At 41.5% G+C, this 19,293-nt stretch overlaps 1 protein-coding gene across 4 annotated transcripts in view; it reads left to right on the top strand.

Moving 5' to 3' along the window:
- arid2 (AT-rich interactive domain 2) overlaps positions 1-19,287 on the top strand; it is a 60,924-nt gene extending 41,637 nt beyond the window's left edge. For 3 of the 4 annotated variants that reach the window (XM_020601234.1, XM_020601235.1, XM_020601233.1), the window contains 10 exons: positions 5,027-5,105; positions 5,769-5,903; positions 6,165-6,370; positions 8,491-10,901; positions 13,892-14,046; positions 14,153-14,291; positions 14,456-14,541; positions 17,400-17,523; positions 18,504-18,595; positions 18,810-19,287. In XM_020601234.1, coding sequence (XP_020456890.1) covers positions 5,027-5,105; positions 5,769-5,903; positions 6,165-6,370; positions 8,491-10,901; positions 13,892-14,046; positions 14,153-14,291; positions 14,456-14,541; positions 17,400-17,523; positions 18,504-18,595; positions 18,810-18,921 — 3,539 coding nt within the window. In that variant the 3' untranslated portion in view covers positions 18,922-19,287. The remainder of the gene's footprint in view (positions 1-5,026; positions 5,106-5,768; positions 5,904-6,164; positions 6,371-8,490; positions 10,902-13,891; positions 14,047-14,152; positions 14,292-14,455; positions 14,542-17,399; positions 17,524-18,503; positions 18,596-18,809) is intronic. The other variant, XM_020601236.1, reaches the window with a different exon arrangement.
- Positions 19,288-19,293: the final 6 nt, after the last annotated feature.

Raw genomic sequence — 19,293 nt, forward strand, 5'->3', positions numbered from 1 at the left:
TGATTTTAGCATATGGCTGCAATATAACAAAGAGTGAAAAATTTAAGGGGGTCTGAATACTTTCCGTACTGCGACAAACACCAGGTTATGACACTTGAACATTTTGTTCAGCAACATAATCATAACAAATCAACACAGTTTTAATGATTTTTGAAGCCCAAATATGATTGCCAGAAGTAAAAAGCTGTTGTTAGGCTACAAACAAACTACACCACAGTCTCATAACTTCAGCATCACCACCACGGTTTCCAACCTCTTCTACAAAATCCTTTCCCCTTGGAGTGACCTGATGTAGATAATGATCATGGCTGTGTCAGTTCATTAGAATAGTTTGCAAGTGTGGAGGTTTAAAAATAGCTGGCTGTAAAAGGCGTACTAGTGAATAGATGAGTCTCTGTGTTCAGCATGATGACTTTCAGTATCCCAGACAGCCTCTTTAGTCTCATTTAGCCACTTGTTAGCAACCACCTTTTTTAAGATCGGTAAAAGCATTAAAAATCATGAGGGGTATTTACTGATGTATTTTGTTTCATAGAACAAAATTTGAAAATGTATTGGCCTTTTGTTAACCACAGACATGATTTCAAGCATCTAACCAAAAACCTGTTTAAAAAAAAAACAAAAAAACAGTGATGTTAGGCAAGGGAAATAGAAGTGCAAAAATATTAACTCAGTTCCAGGTTTTAGGACTCACTACAGTGGCACTTTATTTGAGGATCAAGCATGCATGAATTGGATTTGAGTCAAAATTACACTCCTTTTGGAGATACAAGTCCAATCTTAGCTCCTGAACATGAAACATTGTCATACCTTCTGTAGGCATTTCCCAATGATATTGTTATCTGCGATGTCCATTGCCAATAAACCTACACAAATCCATTTAGAAATTACAGGGAAACAAAGATGCTTTGGAACTTTCCTGAACATCACCACAATGTAAAGTTTTCTTCATTAGCAGAGTAATCCAGTGATAGTTGTTTTAAAGTGCCCATGGTATGCTCATTTCCATTCATTTAATGTTTAATCTTTGGTACCTCTAGATTAGCTTTTCACCCATTATCAGTCCAAATAGAATATAATTATTTCAGATAAAACCCAGTATCACAGGGAGAGCTGCCTCTTGAAAATGAGAGGACAGTCCGTGAATGTGCACAGTTCCTCCGGTCAGGAACAAAAACATTTTGACAAATAAGCTACATTTTTGACAATAATACCTCAAATCCTACTGAACATGTTCGAACCAGAAATATGAAGTGGGCAGTAGGACAAACCACAACAACCTTAATTAATTTGAATTTCTCCTCCATAGATAGGTAAACAATGGTATATGTACTGATGAAAAGAAATTTGTAACACTCTAAAGTGGGTAATTGAGAAACCCCATATTTTAACTGGCGTAGTACATGCATAACTTCTCCAGCCTTAAAACGGTTCTCTCTAAAGAAATGCCAATTTAACAGACCTGCAACATGTTTTTATTTTTTAAACTTATTGTTACATCCCACTGAGTAGTGGAAACTTAAATGTTGGTAAATCCAACCGGTGATAGCTGCGTCTTCCCCCAACCTGCAACACATCACATGCGGCATACATATACTGGACTCACACAGTCAAAATGACCAAGTACTGTGCTCCAGAGGAATCCAGTGTTGTTGAGATGATCATTTCATTGCCCCAGGTGCTTCGTTGGCTGGGCTGCTGGTAGATTAGACCCAGTCAAATAAGACAGCGAGTCCCTGTACATGACCGTTCCTGGACATGCAGTAACCTCAGGCCCTGTGTTTTTCTCCATGTGCTCTGGGCACAATGCAGGCAGCAGGGAGGTAAAATATATATATCCACAAATCCCTGTGTAGTTGAAAAAAATACCGGGGGGGTCTCGCCAGCGAGAGTTTGCAAGTACAACAACATGGGTACACCTTGTTTCTTGAGCTTTCAGTCACATTTAAGATAATACATTGTTGTAACATTGTAGATAAATCAGAAAAGCATGCAATGAGCTCTTTAATGTATTTAAATCCATGAATACACTACAGACAGGGTTGGCAAGCAGCTAATTTGGTGTAGGCCTACTTTTAATGGACAAAATGTAAAAATGTAAACAAATATAAACTAAAAATGTAGCTGAAATTACAATAACTCATTTGGTGAACCTTTATGGCCTACTGCTCCCTTGATGGTTTTTATTTTTTATTTTTTCTGTCATCACATTAGCTCCCAAATAGGCTTGTATATTGGTGTTAGCATGTTTCTATCTGGGAGATTAGAAAAACATTTAAAATGTGTAAATTACAAATAAGATTAGGTAAAATGGGCATCCAGCATAAAACCTGTGCCACATCACTTATGCTGATCATTGGGATCCTCTGTAGCATCCCCCCAAAACGGGAGCTACTGAAAGATGAATAACAACAAAAAGTAGCATTATGTAATTTTGTCTGCAATTATTACTGGCTAGGATGACAAGCTTGTTTAGCTTTGTCTGAAAATTTATCAGGTGATTTGAACAGTGTGGGTGTTGTTGAACTTAATCAGAGTGATCTGTGTGTGTACTGTACGTTTGTTTGCTCCTATGAACATACATCATGATGTTGTGGCTTAACCTTTGAATCCATAATGTGTGAAAATTAACAAAATTCATAATGTAGCGTATGTATGACTGTTCTCTAGCTGTAGGCTGCTTCTTACCATTTAATATTAGAAAAAAAGTTCTGTCTTGGTTTATCTATATTTGCTTTGTTCAAAATAGCGAGTGGTTTGAGGAGAGTGTTGAGGACCTTGTTTGTTGAATTTTACTCTTGTATTTATTTTGTGGTCAATTGACCATGTTGAATGTGAGTAGACCCTGATTCAGTTTATTGGCAAATGTAATGGCTACAGACATTTGTCCTTGTTCAGGTTGATTTAGTGTGAGTTTTTCAGTGTTGAATGTTTCTATGTTTATTATTACTTTTTGTTGTTAGTCAAGTCAGATAGGTTTTTTAGTTATGATCTATAGTGTAAGGTTTTTATTTTTCACCCTAACTTGTGACGTAGAGACTGCAGAGAAGGAGAGAGGGAGACAAGAAAACTGCAGGAAGTAAAGCTCACACATTTACTGGAGCATACTAACCTTCATACATGGAAGACCTGAACATCTGCGTGTGTGTGTGTGTGTGTGTGTGTGTGTGTGTGTGTGTGTAGGAAAGTGTGACAGCCATCAACAATCAATCGGTCATTATGCACTGGTTATTCAGATAAAGTATCATCATAGATTAACACATATGATTTAAAAGAGACTTCCACACAGAGGAACTTGTTAGTGTAGGACGTGATCGCCATTTGGCATCATAGTCTAACATAGTCATTGAAAATGTCCTGGAAAATTATTTCTTAAAGAGTGGGAACCCTGTCTGGCATTTTTTTATCTTATGCACTGAACATCTCACCCACATTTACATGTTAGTATAAGTAACATTGTGCAAATGATCTTAAATTACACAGAATATCTTAGAAATGGTTTTAAAAAATGTTTTTTCAGAATTGTCCAACAAGTCAAGAGAGCAGGATGTTAGGGGTGTTTTTATACAAAAAAAAAGAGAGAAGTGTACATAACACCAATCCATGTGATGATACAGTGGGAGCATGAACTGTTAAACAAAATGTGAAGGGATCTCACAACTATTAAGTGCATGTTTGAGCCAAATTAATTTACTTCACATTGGATTAAACCAACCAGAAGCAAACTAGATGTTTGTTTGTTTGAGCTCAATTTTAGTATTTAGTCAGTCAGATCAAATCAATTTGATGCAATGGATGGCCAAAGAATATCTGTATTTCACTGGGAAAGTCTAAAATTGAGTAATTATTAGGCTTTAAATTGTCTTGTATATGATTTTGATAGGTCTTAAAAATTATTGATTGTGTTTAGGTTGTTTTAGTGTCATGCTGACTTAAGGTGTGTTTTTGGGGAAAATGGTTCTATTTTGTAGTTCTTTATCTCACCCATTTGTATTTATTATAATGTAATACCAAAATTAACTTGGGGCCCAGAACATTTGCACACTTCCTGGTCAGAATTTGTCATAGAACACTCAGCTTATTCAATATGAATACTGCACTTTTATTTTTTCAATCATTCATACTTTTTAGACAGTATGGATGTGAAATGGGTCTTAAATTGTATTCAAAGTGGTCTAAAAAAGGTCTCAAATTTATCCCAGTAAAATCTGCAGAAGCCCTCTGTACTGTGTTTATAGTAGGTGTGTGTACATATTAAGGGCAATAAAAAATTAAAGCCCTGCACTGCATCCTTCACTACAACTTGTTTATTAGTCTGTCTGAGAACCACTGCTGGCTGAAATGCCTGGTGACTCTTCATATCCTCTTGTTTTTGTGTCATTTCAATAAATTCAATACATTTTATGGCAAATAAAAATAGTTAAATGAATAGTTTTGGTACATAGTACCACAAGGTTTGGCAAGTTCCTGTTTTCTTAACTCTAGTTAGTTAATTCATAATCAGACAGCTGCATGTCAAAGAGGATGGCCACAGTTGAGCAGTATTCCACATCGCAACCTTATTGTTTGTGATGAAACAAATTGCAATGGTTCAGCCATAAGTGTTTTGAAGCTGGAAATAAAGATGGTCAAATGTAAAGAAAATGTGTTTGATGACAGCAAGGCTACCAAGGCAGTTGACACAAATTTGATTATATATTCACTTCAGTTTTTTTGTGCCTTTTGACATTATTTGTCATTCGCTACCTGCTTGTTTCCTGGTGGGTTAGGGTTGCAGATGTAAAAGAAGCTTTCCTTTTTTCCTCACAGAACCTTAAGTGTGGGAATTAACAGGTGACTCCTAGTGGGGATTAACCCCATCTATCCCTGGAAGAGTCATTCCAGTGCTGTCAGTGTTTTTGGCAGGGTGTGAAGTTTTTAGTTTGCTGACATCTAGTGGACAGCTTGGGTACACTGCTTAGCAACTTTGACATTTATAGAATCAACAAACAAATGTTTGTTTGTTTTTTTCTTTTTGTTTTCTCAGTACCAAGGCCCCCAGTTCAATCAGTTCAACCACCACCTGGTATTGTTGAACTAGATGGGGAAAAATTTACACTGCAATGGTAAGATTAATGTATAAACATATGATAATTTAACAGATAAATATGTACAGTGGAACCTTGGATTGCGAGTGGAATTTGTTTCAGCAACGTTTTCATAATCCAAAGCACTCGTATATCAAAGCGAATTTCCCCATAAGAAATAATGGAAACTCTGATGATTCGTTCAACACCCACTTATCCATATAAAAGTGACAGTAATGCAAAATACAGTATAAAGTAAAATTAAAACAAATTAACCTGCACTTTACCTTTGAAAAGAATCGTGGCTGGCATGAGGGACCATTGTTGTAGTACAGATATTGACTATACGAGTGAAGTGCAAGAACCATCGGCTCTGTTGTGACGCACAGCAGACAAAGCATACGTACTACTCGTATTGCGAGACCTCGCTCATATATCGAATCAAAATTTTTTGCTCATCTTGCAAAACACTTGCAAACTGGGTTACTCGCAATCCAAGGTTCCACTGCATATTAAGTGTAGGTTGTATCTTCTACTCTGTACTATACAAGGAGAGTGACAGTGCAAACCCTCTGCATACAACCTTGAACCTATAATTTGCCCCAAGTTGTCATCTTATTTTAGAAGTCCTGTCTTTGTTAGACAACAGATTTACATTTTCTTTCTAATCATATGTATGTCTACTGTTTCTTTTTCCATCAGGCTAAATGCACACTTTGAGACGAATCCCGAGGGATCTGTCTCTCGGTCAGAGATGTACGCTGAGTACCTGGCCACGTGCAGTAAAATGGGACGGAACAACATCTTGAACTCCACCGGTTTCCTCAAATGTCTACGGTTGGTCCCAATTCCTCCCCTGCTACACTGGAGTAGTTACTGCCCATTGCTTGAACAAAACATAGCTTTTCTGAGTTTTAAGAATCACATTTGTTAACTTGTAAGATTCTAGCAAATGTTAAAGGAAAGCAGTTTGAGTCCTTTTAGTTATTTACATGTCCCTGATGGTAACTACCACTGGTAAAACAAATGTTTCACCTTTGCTTTCACCTTTTTCACTCTGCAATTTTTCCTTTGTGATAATCCTGTCTGCCACCACAGAACCGTGTTCCCTAACCACACGATGCGGCGGCAAGAGGAGCCTAAGGCCAATGGTCAGGTTCAGATCCTCCTAGTGGGCCTAAGGAGAAGATCAATCCCCCTGCCCATCCAGCTGTATTACCAGCAGCAGCAGAGTCCAGCAGCAGCTCCTTCAACCTCGGCAGCCCGACATGAAGCACCTGGAGACCCACAGGCTCCGCCCCCAGGTACAGCTAGCAAAATCTTTCATCTTTATATTCTTTCATTCTTGTTCTCTGAGTGCGTTTATGGGAACGTTTGCACTGTGAGAGACTGTACTAGCTAAAAACACTGAGGCAGAATTATTCATAAAAACAAACTTACTGGCAAATGATAAACGGAAAAGCAGCTACTGGCGGGGGGGACAAATGAATGGTAGGAGAAACACTGCTATCCTTGTATTTTTATTTGCTGTTGAAAATCACAAACTGATGCTTATAGCCAACACAAGCAAACTCACCGCAGCTGAAGACCACGTTGTGTGATTCAAACATTTCCAACAACTCGTGTCTGTTTAGGTAACCACTGACATTCACTGCCAATGACGCATAGAGGTCTTGAAGGGTTGTCCCATTTCACAGGAGAAGATTTCAACCACTACTCCTTGCAACTCTGCTTTGAGGGTTAACCCAAAAACAGCACTCAAAGGAGTGGTAGGGGTAAAAAATAACAAATGGAATTGGGCCTTAGGCTATCTTATCAAGGCTCCAGATTACGAGTGATCAGTCTCATCTTGTGACCAAATTTATTTAAGGTGCTGAATTTTTTTTCAAAGGTTGTACTGGGTGTGGCAGAAAACAAACTGGTTATGCATGAACAACCGCTGTCACGGTAGAAATGGTGGACAGATATCACAGTCTACACAATACTGTCATTGCAGTGTTTATCTGCAGGTTTGTCATTCACCTGTCTCACGAAGTAGAGACTTCCAATCTATCAAATGTGTCAATCCACACTGACTCTGAGACATACGTGTCATCCCTGGACCCCTTTTTTGCACTTTGTCTATTTTTTGCTTTGGTGCATTTGAAGTGTAAAAAATCGTCACAGACATTTGCTTAAATCAGGTATGTCGCCTGTTAGACTATTTATGTATTAGAAACTTTTTATTTGAATCTCTTGTGATGGATCAGGCTCCTTTGAGCTGGTTATACTTTCTCCCCGTCCTTTGTAGCAACATGGGAAAATAATAAAATTATTATATCCATACATATACACACTGCTGATTTCTTGCTGATGAGCCTATATGCAGACTATTTTTGTCCAGTACATTTCTGCTGTCGGTCAGCCTGGTGAAGACCGTCCTGTCCTCCTGCTAACAGATAGCTGTTCTGATGAGAGACACTGCACGGAGGTCCGAGTCTGTGGATTGAACTGATCAAATACTTAAGTCACTTATATCCTGACACCTGTTTTTAAAAATGTTTTTGGCACCTTTTACTGCTCATGTTTTGCACAGTTTCTATTGGAAGACTATTTATCTTAAATGTGTACTACATGATATGCAGCTGACAGCGGGTTGTCCTCATCTGTTATTCTGTTACCGTGAAAGCCTATTGACGCATCAACTCCTTCATATTATCAAAACTAATTGCCAGTAGGTGTGTAAAGATTAACTGATCAGTGAGTCAGAGAGATGCATGCACTGATTCAAACAGACTCTGTTGAAATAAGGGTCTAAATTGGATATACAGCATTTCATTTGAAAAATGCATCTCAGCACTGTCTGATAAGATGAAGCATCAGGTGGACACAGTACAAGTGTACTGTGCACTTCTGCCCTGCGTTTTTATTGTTGAACAAAGGAGACACATTTGGTTTTTGCTGCTTTGAGGAAACACCAAGTGTTTTAATTGTCTGACCTAAGTACATACATTTTAATTTAGGTCTAGTTTGTCAATACAAGCTAAATTAAGATTGAATGTCAACTTATTGTAATCGAATTTGCTCTGAATTGCACAATATTGTAGCATTACAAATTCAGCTGTATAATTTTTGTATCGAATCATGGACAGATCAAGTCATGTGAGAGGAAGAGCTACAACAGTTAATTTCTTGAGGAAAAAGTGTTTTGTTGTTTATATAAACAGTACCTTAAATTATATTTAGGTGGATATGATCGTACACCTATCACCAGTTGTGCAAAGGCCTGCTGCTAGAAATACATCAGTTCTGATGTGTTCTGATGTATGTTATTTTTATTATTGATGTAATGTATCAAGGGGTTAAAAAGACTCTTTGTAAACCTGGAAAACTAGGACTTAAGTTCCATCTTGGAACTTAACAGTTGCTGTGTTTGTGTTACCAGGATTACTTCCCGGGCACCCCAATCTTGGACCTCAGTTAGTCCGGGCCCCAGGCACCAGCCTCAGCACAGGTGGCACTCCCCCATCCGTGGCCTTGATTGCACAGGAACCCCCACATGCAAGCCACCCAACTGTTTGTCACCCGGTGCCCCCACAGGTGCCTCCACAGTTACCACCAAATCCTATGGCAGCAGTGCAGCAGCAACATCAGCAGCAGGTTCGTCCTGGTCCAGTGGTCCAGATTCCAACATCTGTGCCGGTCACCCAAAACCACAGTCCCCAGAACTCTGCCACATCACCTGCGGCTCAGCAGCAACAGCATCACTCCCCCATGATTTCCACAGGGACCCCTGTCACTCTGTTTCAGCAGGTACCACAGGGCCACATCCTCACAGCCAGGGTACAAGGTGTGTGCCCGCCAATCACCCAGCATTCTCCTCTGCCTCAGACCCCTCCTCTGTCTGGATCTCAGGGTGGAGCTCCCCAGGTGGAGCCTCAGTGTGTTGCTGCAACAACGGCACCCTCTTCTTCCATCCAGGTGGGGGGTTGTCAGCCACTAAGCTTCACAGGTGGGCCCAATTCCCAGGGGACACGTGTTGCATTTCAGAATATCGCCCCCAAACCAGCGCCAAACCAGTCAGGTGGACCAGCAGTCACAATATCCACTCCAAACCAGCAGCCTCAGCCTCAGCAGCAGGCGCCGAGTGTAGTAATAGTCAGCCCCAACCCCCAGCAGAGCCCAGCCTACACCCCTGCCATACACCAGATCGTTCTTGCCAACCCCTCTGCCATTCCTGGTGCCCAAACTATTCAGATAGCAGGGCAGCCTGGACCTTCTTCCAGCCCCTGCTCACCTCCTGTTTCTCACTCCACTCCCCAGGTCCAGCCCAATCAAACTGTTAGTCACACACTCTCCATGAAACGACATCAGCAGCAGCCACCTCTCCAAATTATTTCCCAAACTCCATCCTCTCAGCCTACCTCCACTGAGTCCAGCTTGATCAAACAGCTACTGCTTCCAAAGCGAGGTCCTTCTACACCAGGAGGAAAGCTCATCCTACCGGCTCCACAGGTGCCCCCTCCCAACAGCACGATAGCCCCTACTCCACAGGTCATCTACCAGACAGGCTACAGCTCCCAGAATCACTCTCCTCAGCCTCAGCAGCTCAATGTCCAGCTGGTTCCTGGTCAGCTTCCTGCTGCAGGAGCTCCAGCCCTCCAAACGGTCCAGCTCTTGCAAGGCCCACTCATCTCCACAAGTAGCCCAGCAGCTGCTGCTATAATCCAGGGACCCACAGCAGCTGGACAAGTCACATTCACCGTGGTCCCCAACACTGGCTTCACCACCTCTACTGCTGCTGTTGCTGCTGTCAGCCAGGGTGCTGTAGCTCCAGGCATTCTCCCTCCTCCATTTTCTACTGGAACAGTGCCCCACCACGCCCCAGCAGCTCCACCACCACTGCCAGCTCCCCTTAGAGGAGACAAGATCATTTGTCAAAAGGAAGAGGAGGCCAAGGATGCCACAGGGCTGCACATCCACGAGAGAAAGATAGAGGTTATGGAGAACTCCTCTTTGGCAGAAGGAGACTCCTCTAGTGGCAAAACTAGTAATGGCGATGTTGCGGCAGGTGCCAAGCTGCTAAATGGTCGGAAGTGCATGGAGTCTAATCTACCTCCATACCACTCAGGGAACAGTCAGGGGGCACTCAATGGCCCAGCTATGGAGAGTCATCCTGCTAATGGGAGACTTGCCCTCTCCCCTGGCCTGAACACCCCTCTGGAGGGCAACCCTGACCCCAAAAAGACTCTAGTCAATGGGGTGTGTGACTTTGATCGGGGAGACAGTGGTGACAACTTTAACAAAAACATTCCAAATCACATTTCTTCCAAACAGTACTTGGGGAATGGGGAGGTGGGCCCCTCTGAGAAGAGTCATGGTTCAGATCCCTCGCTCCCCCACCAGGACACTGCCAAAGCCCAGCAGATTGAGCGCCTGGCCAATGGACCCCAGACGGTAGGCAACAGGCCTCCCTTGGAATTAACCAATGGACCTTTGGGGCCTGGCCATGCTGTGGTAAGACAGCAACTGCTCCCCAACTCCCCCCTCCCCTCCACTGTTACAGTTACCTCCCAGAGTCTTGCTGTCTCTCCTGCAAATGGAGTGGCCTCTGAGGCTCGAGGCCTCAAGAGGCCAGCTGAGAACGAGGACCGCAGTGCAGCGGCGGCATCCATGGGGATCCCCAATAAAGTGGGAGTACGGATCATCACCATCAGTGACCCCAACAATGCCGGCAGCAGCGCCACAATGGTGGCGGTGCCAGCAGGAACGGACCCAAGCACAGTAGCCAAAGTAGCGATAGAGAATGCCACTCAACAGAGGAACTGCTCACCCACACAGGCAGCTGGCTCAACGGTGAGTCACTGCAGGTTTATTCTCATAATAAGTCACATCTATACAGTGTCTTCTAGTAGTCTGGCACACAGTTTGTATTGCATGTCTGTCACAGAAACACAAGGGTGAGTATTTACATTCCCAAGTAATATATGTTGACTGAGTAATTTGAATTTTCCACCTACATTTTTGGTCAAAGGTATCCTGTGGTATATTCACTGAAACGAGGTTTATTTGCATTCAACATTAATCACCACATTTTATATGCCCTTCATATTCAAGCAAATATTTTGGGACATCTCCTACTGTAAGGGCACGCCAGGCCGATGTGAGAGAACTAGCAGTGACGAAGGCCGACCTCTGTGTTGCCTCACGTTGGCTTTGTCTGGGCCAGTCAGGTTGAAAAAATGAAACTTGAGCACACTGCACAGACTACAGACAATGACCATCTGGCATGCAGGTTCTGAGCATGTGTGACAGAAATAACTCCCCATACCAGTAGTTGGCAGTGTGTGTATTTGCCATTTAGAAAGGGAAAGAAGAATAGCTAGAAAGCAGAAGTATAAGCTATAAACAAAACACCTCTTGCTCACAGCAACTGCTGTTTATAGCTGCTTCTAATCAAGAATATGTCTAAGAAGTTGCAAATGATGCTGCCATTCTCTGCCCTTGGTCTTTTGGTTGTGGAAGAAGAAAAGAGGTTGTGGGAGTGAAAAACAAGGAGACACCACATTAAATGGGTGAAATCATGGATACTATAGTGACAGGCTTGAAGGGGCTTTTACAAGCCATTCTCTTTTCCTGCACTGATTCGCTAAGCTCAACAGCCAATCAGAGTGGTGTCTCTAACTTGTGAAACCTGACCGCCGACACTGATTCAATATGTCAAATCAGCTGAAAAGCAGCTAATGGGGGTGAACTAGTGCCAATGGTGGCAGGACATACTGGGAGGATGAGCGCCGACAGACGCTCACCGATGGCCAACGACCAGCCGTAACTTGGTCTGTCTCTGCTCTAAAACATATACTAAGGGTGTTTTCACACCTGCCTTGTCTACTGTGATTGAATCGAAATCTGGTACGTTTTGCACCTTGGGTGCGGTTCATTTCGACAGATCTGAAGACAGCAAGTGCACTCAAGTTTGTACCAAAACAATCGCACTGAGAGCCTCTACTGTATGTGATCTCGGTCCGGTCCCAGCAAACTCTAGAAAGGTTCGAGCCTCAGTCAGACCAACTATAAGGACTACTTGGCAAGTTTAAGCTAAGTGACTGTAGATTGCACATTGTCTGAATATACCAAATAAAATTATGCCAAAGGAATGATTTTATTGGCATTTTGTTTGTTATATTGCCCAGATAATCACCATAGTTATGAGAAAATGCTAGTTGTGCCATTTCTCCATGCTGTAGAGCAAATTTGTTTTATAGGAATATTCACTGGTACAGGACACAGATCTTCCTGTGTTTGCATTCTCATTCCCGCCCCAGACTCATTTAATCAGTGAGCGCAGGGAATTATCTAATTTGTAATGAAGCATTTTGGTTCACTTGGATTTTTCTGTGTGAGAAAAGAAACTGGACCATGTTTTACATTTATTAGGATACATTTATCTTGAAGCTGTAGTTTATGGCCATGTATTCTGGGTTTGGCTCAGATGACAGCCTTTATTTGACACTTGGTTTTTAAATAGGATATATTTTAACATGATACAACATACTATGACTTCAGATTTATTCTCCAACAAAGAACAGAGACACTTATTTGCTTTCTCAGTTCAGCACCTCCCTCTATCTTAATGAGTTTGTCTTCAGCTGTAGAGCAGAACAAGTTTAAATCTGCAACAGAGAGGCTACCAGGAAAACGTATGACAAAATTGCTTTGTACTGCCACTGATGGTCACTCTTTATAGTGTGTTTTTAATAAAACTTTAAAATTGTTTTAGCATTTGATTCTGAAAGAAACAGTTATTTGACCTAAAGTGGCACTTGGTGGATTAGTTATGTAATATTTTAGCATTGGGCCACAGATGAGTCAAAAGTAACTTAGAACTGTTGTGCAGCTAGGACACGGGTATTACTCAGATTACTGGGTGAGAGACAGAAGGCAAAAAATATGATTTTGTTTAGAGCTTACTGGTAACTGAATGACTTTATTGCAACCTGCGTATTGAGTTAGAGGACAATTTAATTGAAATGCAGTAGTTTGCAATGGCTTTGATTCTTTTGTTTGTTTGTTTTTTGCAATGGTTGTGTTGCTCTGTAAGTTACAAGTGAGGCTGTTGTATGCTGTACTAGTTCATTACTGCATGAATGCTAGGGCGCTGTGTACATTATAAAGCTGATAACCTGAGTTTCAAACAGCAGGTGATTTGAATATGCATATAGATTTTATAATGCCCATTACATAACAAACTTTTCTTGTATAGAAATTGGGCTTATTGGAGTTGAACTGGGGATAGGATGCCTTTTTGTGCAATTGAAAATCATGGGGAAATACAAGTGTTGAATGTAAAGTATTTTGTGATTCTTGAAATGTCGGCGCTCCAACAGAAAAGTTTTACAATAGTACATATATGAAAAAGCGGAATACTAAAGGCATGAACAGACAAGAAAAAACTGTTTTTCCAAAACACTTGTTGCACATAGCTGGAATGGCTCAAATGTGAAGGGTTGTTTGGAGGTTAAGAAAGTGAGACCAGTTAAGATTATGTGGTTCTTACTGATACCCACCTCCTAGAATAAAGCAGCTGAGAGAGCAACTTCTACCAGTAGAAGGCTGGGGTTACATCTCAGCCAATAAGACTTCTTTTAATGATGAGTTCTTAACATCTTTAGCTGCTGTCTTCCCAAGTAGTGTGTAAGTACCTCAGTGAATATTATTAATTTATATCATCTTTATGCCACTGCCTGTGAATGGTGAATATCTGTATATGGAATGAGGATCATCATTTAATGGTGTCTTTTATTTTATTTTGTGTTCTATGGATTTGACTTTTCCAATCCCCACAGCCGATCTTAACCCCGTCCCCACCCCCTATATCCCAGCCTACACCAGCTGGTAACCTCAGCCCTCACCTCCCAGCACAGCAAACCTCCGCAGCACCACCAGAGCAAATCAGGAAAGCAGGACAGAACTTCAAGTGTCTGTGGCAGTCCTGTAAAAGGTACGTCTGATTAGCATACACAGGTTGTTTGTGGTGCATAACTAATCTTAGTTGAGCCTCCATCAAGACTTTTCTAGTTTATTCTTGTTTTTTTTTTATCCTCTAGGTGGTTTGAAACGCCGTCTCAGGTGTTTTATCATGCAGCAACACAACACGGTGGGAAAGATGTGTATGGAGGCCAGTGTCTGTGGGAGGGATGTGAACCTTTTCCCCGGCAAAGACTGTCCTTCATCACACACCTGCAGGTAAGACCCCTTACTTATTTTTTGTGACTGATAATGAAAAACTGGTTTTACAGGGAATCTTTTTCACCATTACACATTTTATAGTATCAGTATTGGTGTATTGACATAAATTGAGTAAATACTATATACAGGTTACTTTAAAAATGTGCACTTTTTCCTCCCAGGATAAGCACTGTTCTCGAGAGGCTTTGCTAGCTGGACTCAAAGTAGAGGAGCAGCAGGCATTAAGTCCCAATCAGACTTCTTCCCAGTACGTACACCTTTCTCTTTTAATCTTGATATACAGTATGATTGAAACCTGAAACAATACTTAATATAGAACAGGTACAATCCTCAAATCAGAAAAAATTGTGGTAGTATGTATAATCAAAATTAAAACTGAAAATTGTGAATTGTAAATCTGTGCCCTGTATTACATTGAAAACAGTACAGCAGCACATTATTTGACGCGATACCTCATCAGTTTTATTCTTTACTCAAAATAAACGCTCATTTCAATTCGGATGCCCGAAACACATTCCACAAGAAATTGGGATGGTTGCATGTTAGGGCAAGTAGTTTGGTAGAACAATGAAATGATGATTTGATTTGAAACAGGTAATGTCCAACAGGTGATGGTTTGATATAACAGTGGCATCCATGAATGGCCGAGCCCTTTAGGAGCAAAGATGGGCTGAAGATTGCCAGTTTGGCAATCAACATATTGGTGAGAAAATTATTGAAATATTTAAAAACGTGTTCCTCAAAGAAAGATGGGAAGATATTTGGATATGTTACCCTTTACGTTGCATAACAATTAAAAGATTAAAGGAATCTGGAGGGATTTCAGCACGTAAAGGGCAAGGGCGCAAGTCTGAGCTGGATGACCGTGCTCTCTGATCCCTCAGTCGCCACTGCATCAAGAATCATCACACTTCTATAAGCGATATAACCACATAATAATAATAATCACCTTTATTTGGCCAAGTATGTTACACACAAGGAATTTGTTTCCAGTACAGAACCGAGGCAGCCATCTGCGGCTGCCAACTCTCACTGGACTGCAGGCACCAAGATTCGAACCTCCGATCCCACGGTTAGGAGGCGACTGCTCTACCCACTGAACCACAGTCACCACCACATGGGTTAAGGATTACTTTGGTAAATCTGTGTCAGGCACTATGTAGTTACATCGATAAATCCTGCTTAAAACTGTACTGTGCCAAAAGGAGGCCCTCTGCCAACAGTGTCCAGAAGTGCAGTCGGCTGCTCTGGGCTTGGAGGCATCTGGGATGGATCATCACACAGTGGAAACATGTATTGTGGTCAGATGAATCAGTGTTTCAGGTCTTTTATGAAAGGAATGTGCACCGTGTGCTCCAGACCAAAGACGAAAAGAATCATCCAGACTGTTACTAGTAACAAGTACACAAGCCAAGGTCTGTCATGGTCTGGGCTTGTGTTTATGCCCTTAGCAAAGGTAACTTACACTTCTGTGATGGCACCATTAATGCTGAAAACTACCTAGAGATTTTGGGGCAACATATGCTACCTTCAAGACATCCTTTCCAGGGACACCCATGCATATTTCATCAAGACAATGCAAACCTCATACTGCACACATTACCAAGGCATGGCTGTGGAGGAAAAGGGTGCAAGTGCTGGACTGGCCTGACTGCAGTCCCAACCCATCCCCATTAGAGAATGTGTGGCACATTTTGAAATGCAAATTGCATCAACGAAGACCCAGGTCTGTTGAGCACTTTAAGACTTGTTTGCAGAATGACACCTGACACATTTAATCACCTGGTGTCCTCAGTCCCTAAATGTCTTTTAAGTGTTATGAAAAGGAATGTCAACATTACACTGTGGTAAATGTTTTAGTGTCCCAACATTTTTGGAATGTGTTGCAGGTATCAGAATTGGAGTGAGTGTTTATTTTGAGTAAGGAATAAAACTGAGTTATCACATCAAATAATGTGCTCCTGTGTTTTCAATGTAATACAGGACACAGATGATTTACAATTCACAATTTTCAGTTTTAATTTTGATTTTACATACCGTCCCAACTTTTTCTGATTTGGGGTTATAGCTGCTCTGTTGTCTCTAAAACACCAGAAATGGTTGCATTTTGATGAAAGTTATCACTGTAGAATTTAGAAGACACTTTGCTGCTCTGATTGTCTAGCTGTGCCTGGCTTCAAGTCCTTTTCTTTAGCATTGACTGGTTGGTTTCATTTGGGCCTGGTGTCATGTAGGGATGGGCGATGTCTGTCGACTTGGCGTCAGACAGTGTCTACAGTAAAACATCATGATGGATGATAAAAGCATCGCTTTGCCCATCTGGCAGTACTTTGGATTAAAAAAACAAAACAATGCTAAGTAAAGTGCAGGAATTTTTCTTATGCAACAAATCTTCATGACTATTTGCGTGTACACCATCCCACAGAATGTGCTACATTCCCATCGTAGATGTGAGATCAGTTGATAGTTTTATTGATGAAGACGTCTGTCTCAGTTGGAGATGTTGGAACTACAGAAAAACTCCCAGTTCACTCTGAGTATTTAGTGGTATTACAAAGTGATGCTTCTTTACCTCATAAATTATCTTTGGCTAACAGCAGTGTTTCCCAACCAGCTGCAGCGAGGTCATAAACCTCACAGCAATGAATTTCATTTTGTCCTGTCATCTTTTTAAGTCACATAGTTAATGTTAGTTAACAACAGCTGGTATGATCCTGCTGGTTGTCATTTTAACCAGAAACAATGACAATCAGCAAAAACTGCTAAATGAACAATTTCCACACTGAGCTATGCTAACAAGATGGTGTCAATGGTACTGTTGTGGGGGCTCGTTAAATCACGATTGCAGCTCACCATCGTGAAGCCCGTCAGCCATCGGCGATCAACAATGGCATAATCCCATCACCCATCTCGTGTCATGACGATCATATCGAAATGTAGTGTGAATAATAGATTAAAGGTAATTCTCTGTGTTAGGAATAGCACAGACCGAATCAAAGTACCATAAATACAGCATTAAAATTTCTGGGGAAAAAGCATTATACTCATGGCACTATTTGAGAAATGACACTAATGGATTGTGTGTATGTGTGACATGTTCTAAAGGACTCTGCCAGCAGCAGGCAATGCTCCAGCACCGCGAGCACCGAAAGCAATCGTCAATCATCCGAGCGCAGCTCTCATGGCCCTACGCAGAGGCTCTCGAAACCTGGTCTTTAGGGACTTCACTGTGAGTATAAGTTTCCTCAACCTCAGTTCTCCCTGAATTTCCTTCAGCGTCCCACACACACTTTCCTGCATCTTATTACATTCTCTGAGGTGAACATATGTGCCTTTGAACCTGTTAAATCCCACTGTTTCTGTCATCTCGTGGTTGAAACGCGTCAGGATTGAGTGGAAATGTTGGGCGGAAGAATTTGGTCATTTGTGTTTGTGTTAGTTTAAAATGTGTGTATAAATGTCAGAAAACTTTAAATGTAATTTAAATTTTCCTTTAGGCTGCACATTTCACTTCACACTCTACTGTAAACAATATTGGTTTATGAGTGTGATACCAGATTTAGGACTGGCAGGGTGCCTGTGTGTCTTAAAAATCATTAAATTTAGTGCTGTCAAAAAAGGCCTTAAAAGGCATTAAAAAGTCAAATATAATTTTTTGAGGGTGTTATTTTTTGGCAGCTCTAGGCATTTACATTATAGCCTATAAAATGATTTTTGAGTGTATCCTGACTGATTGCAGGCTGTCACTGTGATGCCATGTTTGTAAATTACATATGGCGAGATTATCCCAAATCAAGGAAAAAAAAACACGAGCAAGACGACACTTGGTTTGGTGGTGGCAGTTGGTGATAATTATTCTCCAGTGACGTGTCAGATACAGACGCGCAAGTGTCACTGCTATTGCTAGCTTGCTATCTGGCTAGGAAACACATCATGTAGTCATCATGGGCAAGTATCATTACAGTGAGAAGTGGCAGGATACTCCACAGTACTACAAGGCAAGGTCATTGCTAGGGAACAACTGTGAACTGAACTGTGTTGTAAAACTTTTAAACTTGGGACTAGGATAAGATGGCTGAGCTTAATAAGTGATAAGATAACCTCCAAGTCAGTAGAGCTCAGAATGCTGGAGCATTAGCTCTTGTTTTAATGATCCTCTGGCTTCCTTAAAAGTGGTATCTGTGACTGTATATCTTCTTTTTTTCCTAGGATGAGAAAGAGGGACCTGTAACTAAACATATACGACTAACTGCTGCCTTAACGTTAAAGAACATCGCCAAGCACTCTGACTGTGGTCGCATGTAAGTTTGTCTGGTTTTAAGGACTGTGGAGTTCACTTTCTGTTAAGTTCTAGGTGATTTTGTTTGATGGTAAGAGGATGAACATAATTTTAAAAAACTGCATTAAGTTGTCAGATATATCACAGTTTATTTTGCTTATCCTTGGGTGTTTGCATAAAGATTTCAGTCTTTCTTGAAGTTAAAGTTTGGGTTCTTCTTTCTCCCCATTTTTTAGGTTGGTAAAGAAGCATGAATCACACCTCTCTGTGCTCGCGCTAAGTAACATGGAGGTTTCCACCACGCTTGCCAAATGCCTTTATGAACTGACACGCTCCCTCCAGGCTTAACGCCTAAAGGATGACCTCTATGACCCCCTCACCCCATCACCCCATCCCTCTCCCAAGACGAGAGGGGAAAAAAGCCACCAGTAAGCCGTAGCAAGTCTGCAGGGGGAACAGAGGCCATGAACCGGAACGAAGACCCTACTTCTGCCACCCTCCCAACCCCCCTCTCATCCCTCACTTCTTCCTCACCAACCTGTGTTTGAACTCCCTCTCCCCATTTACACACAAAAATAAACTGCCACGGGGTCTTCCACCAGCTGCCCACCAGGGGGAGCGATTTAAGACTGCTTCCCTGAGGGTCTCCACCGTCAAAACCCCAAACATGAGCACATTTTGTTTAAGTTCTTTTGTTATTTTATTTTCAAACAGATTTGT

This window comes from Monopterus albus, unplaced genomic scaffold (assembly GCF_001952655.1).
Source record: "Monopterus albus unplaced genomic scaffold, M_albus_1.0 scaffold51.1, whole genome shotgun sequence".
Lineage (NCBI taxonomy): Eukaryota > Metazoa > Chordata > Actinopteri > Synbranchiformes > Synbranchidae > Monopterus > Monopterus albus.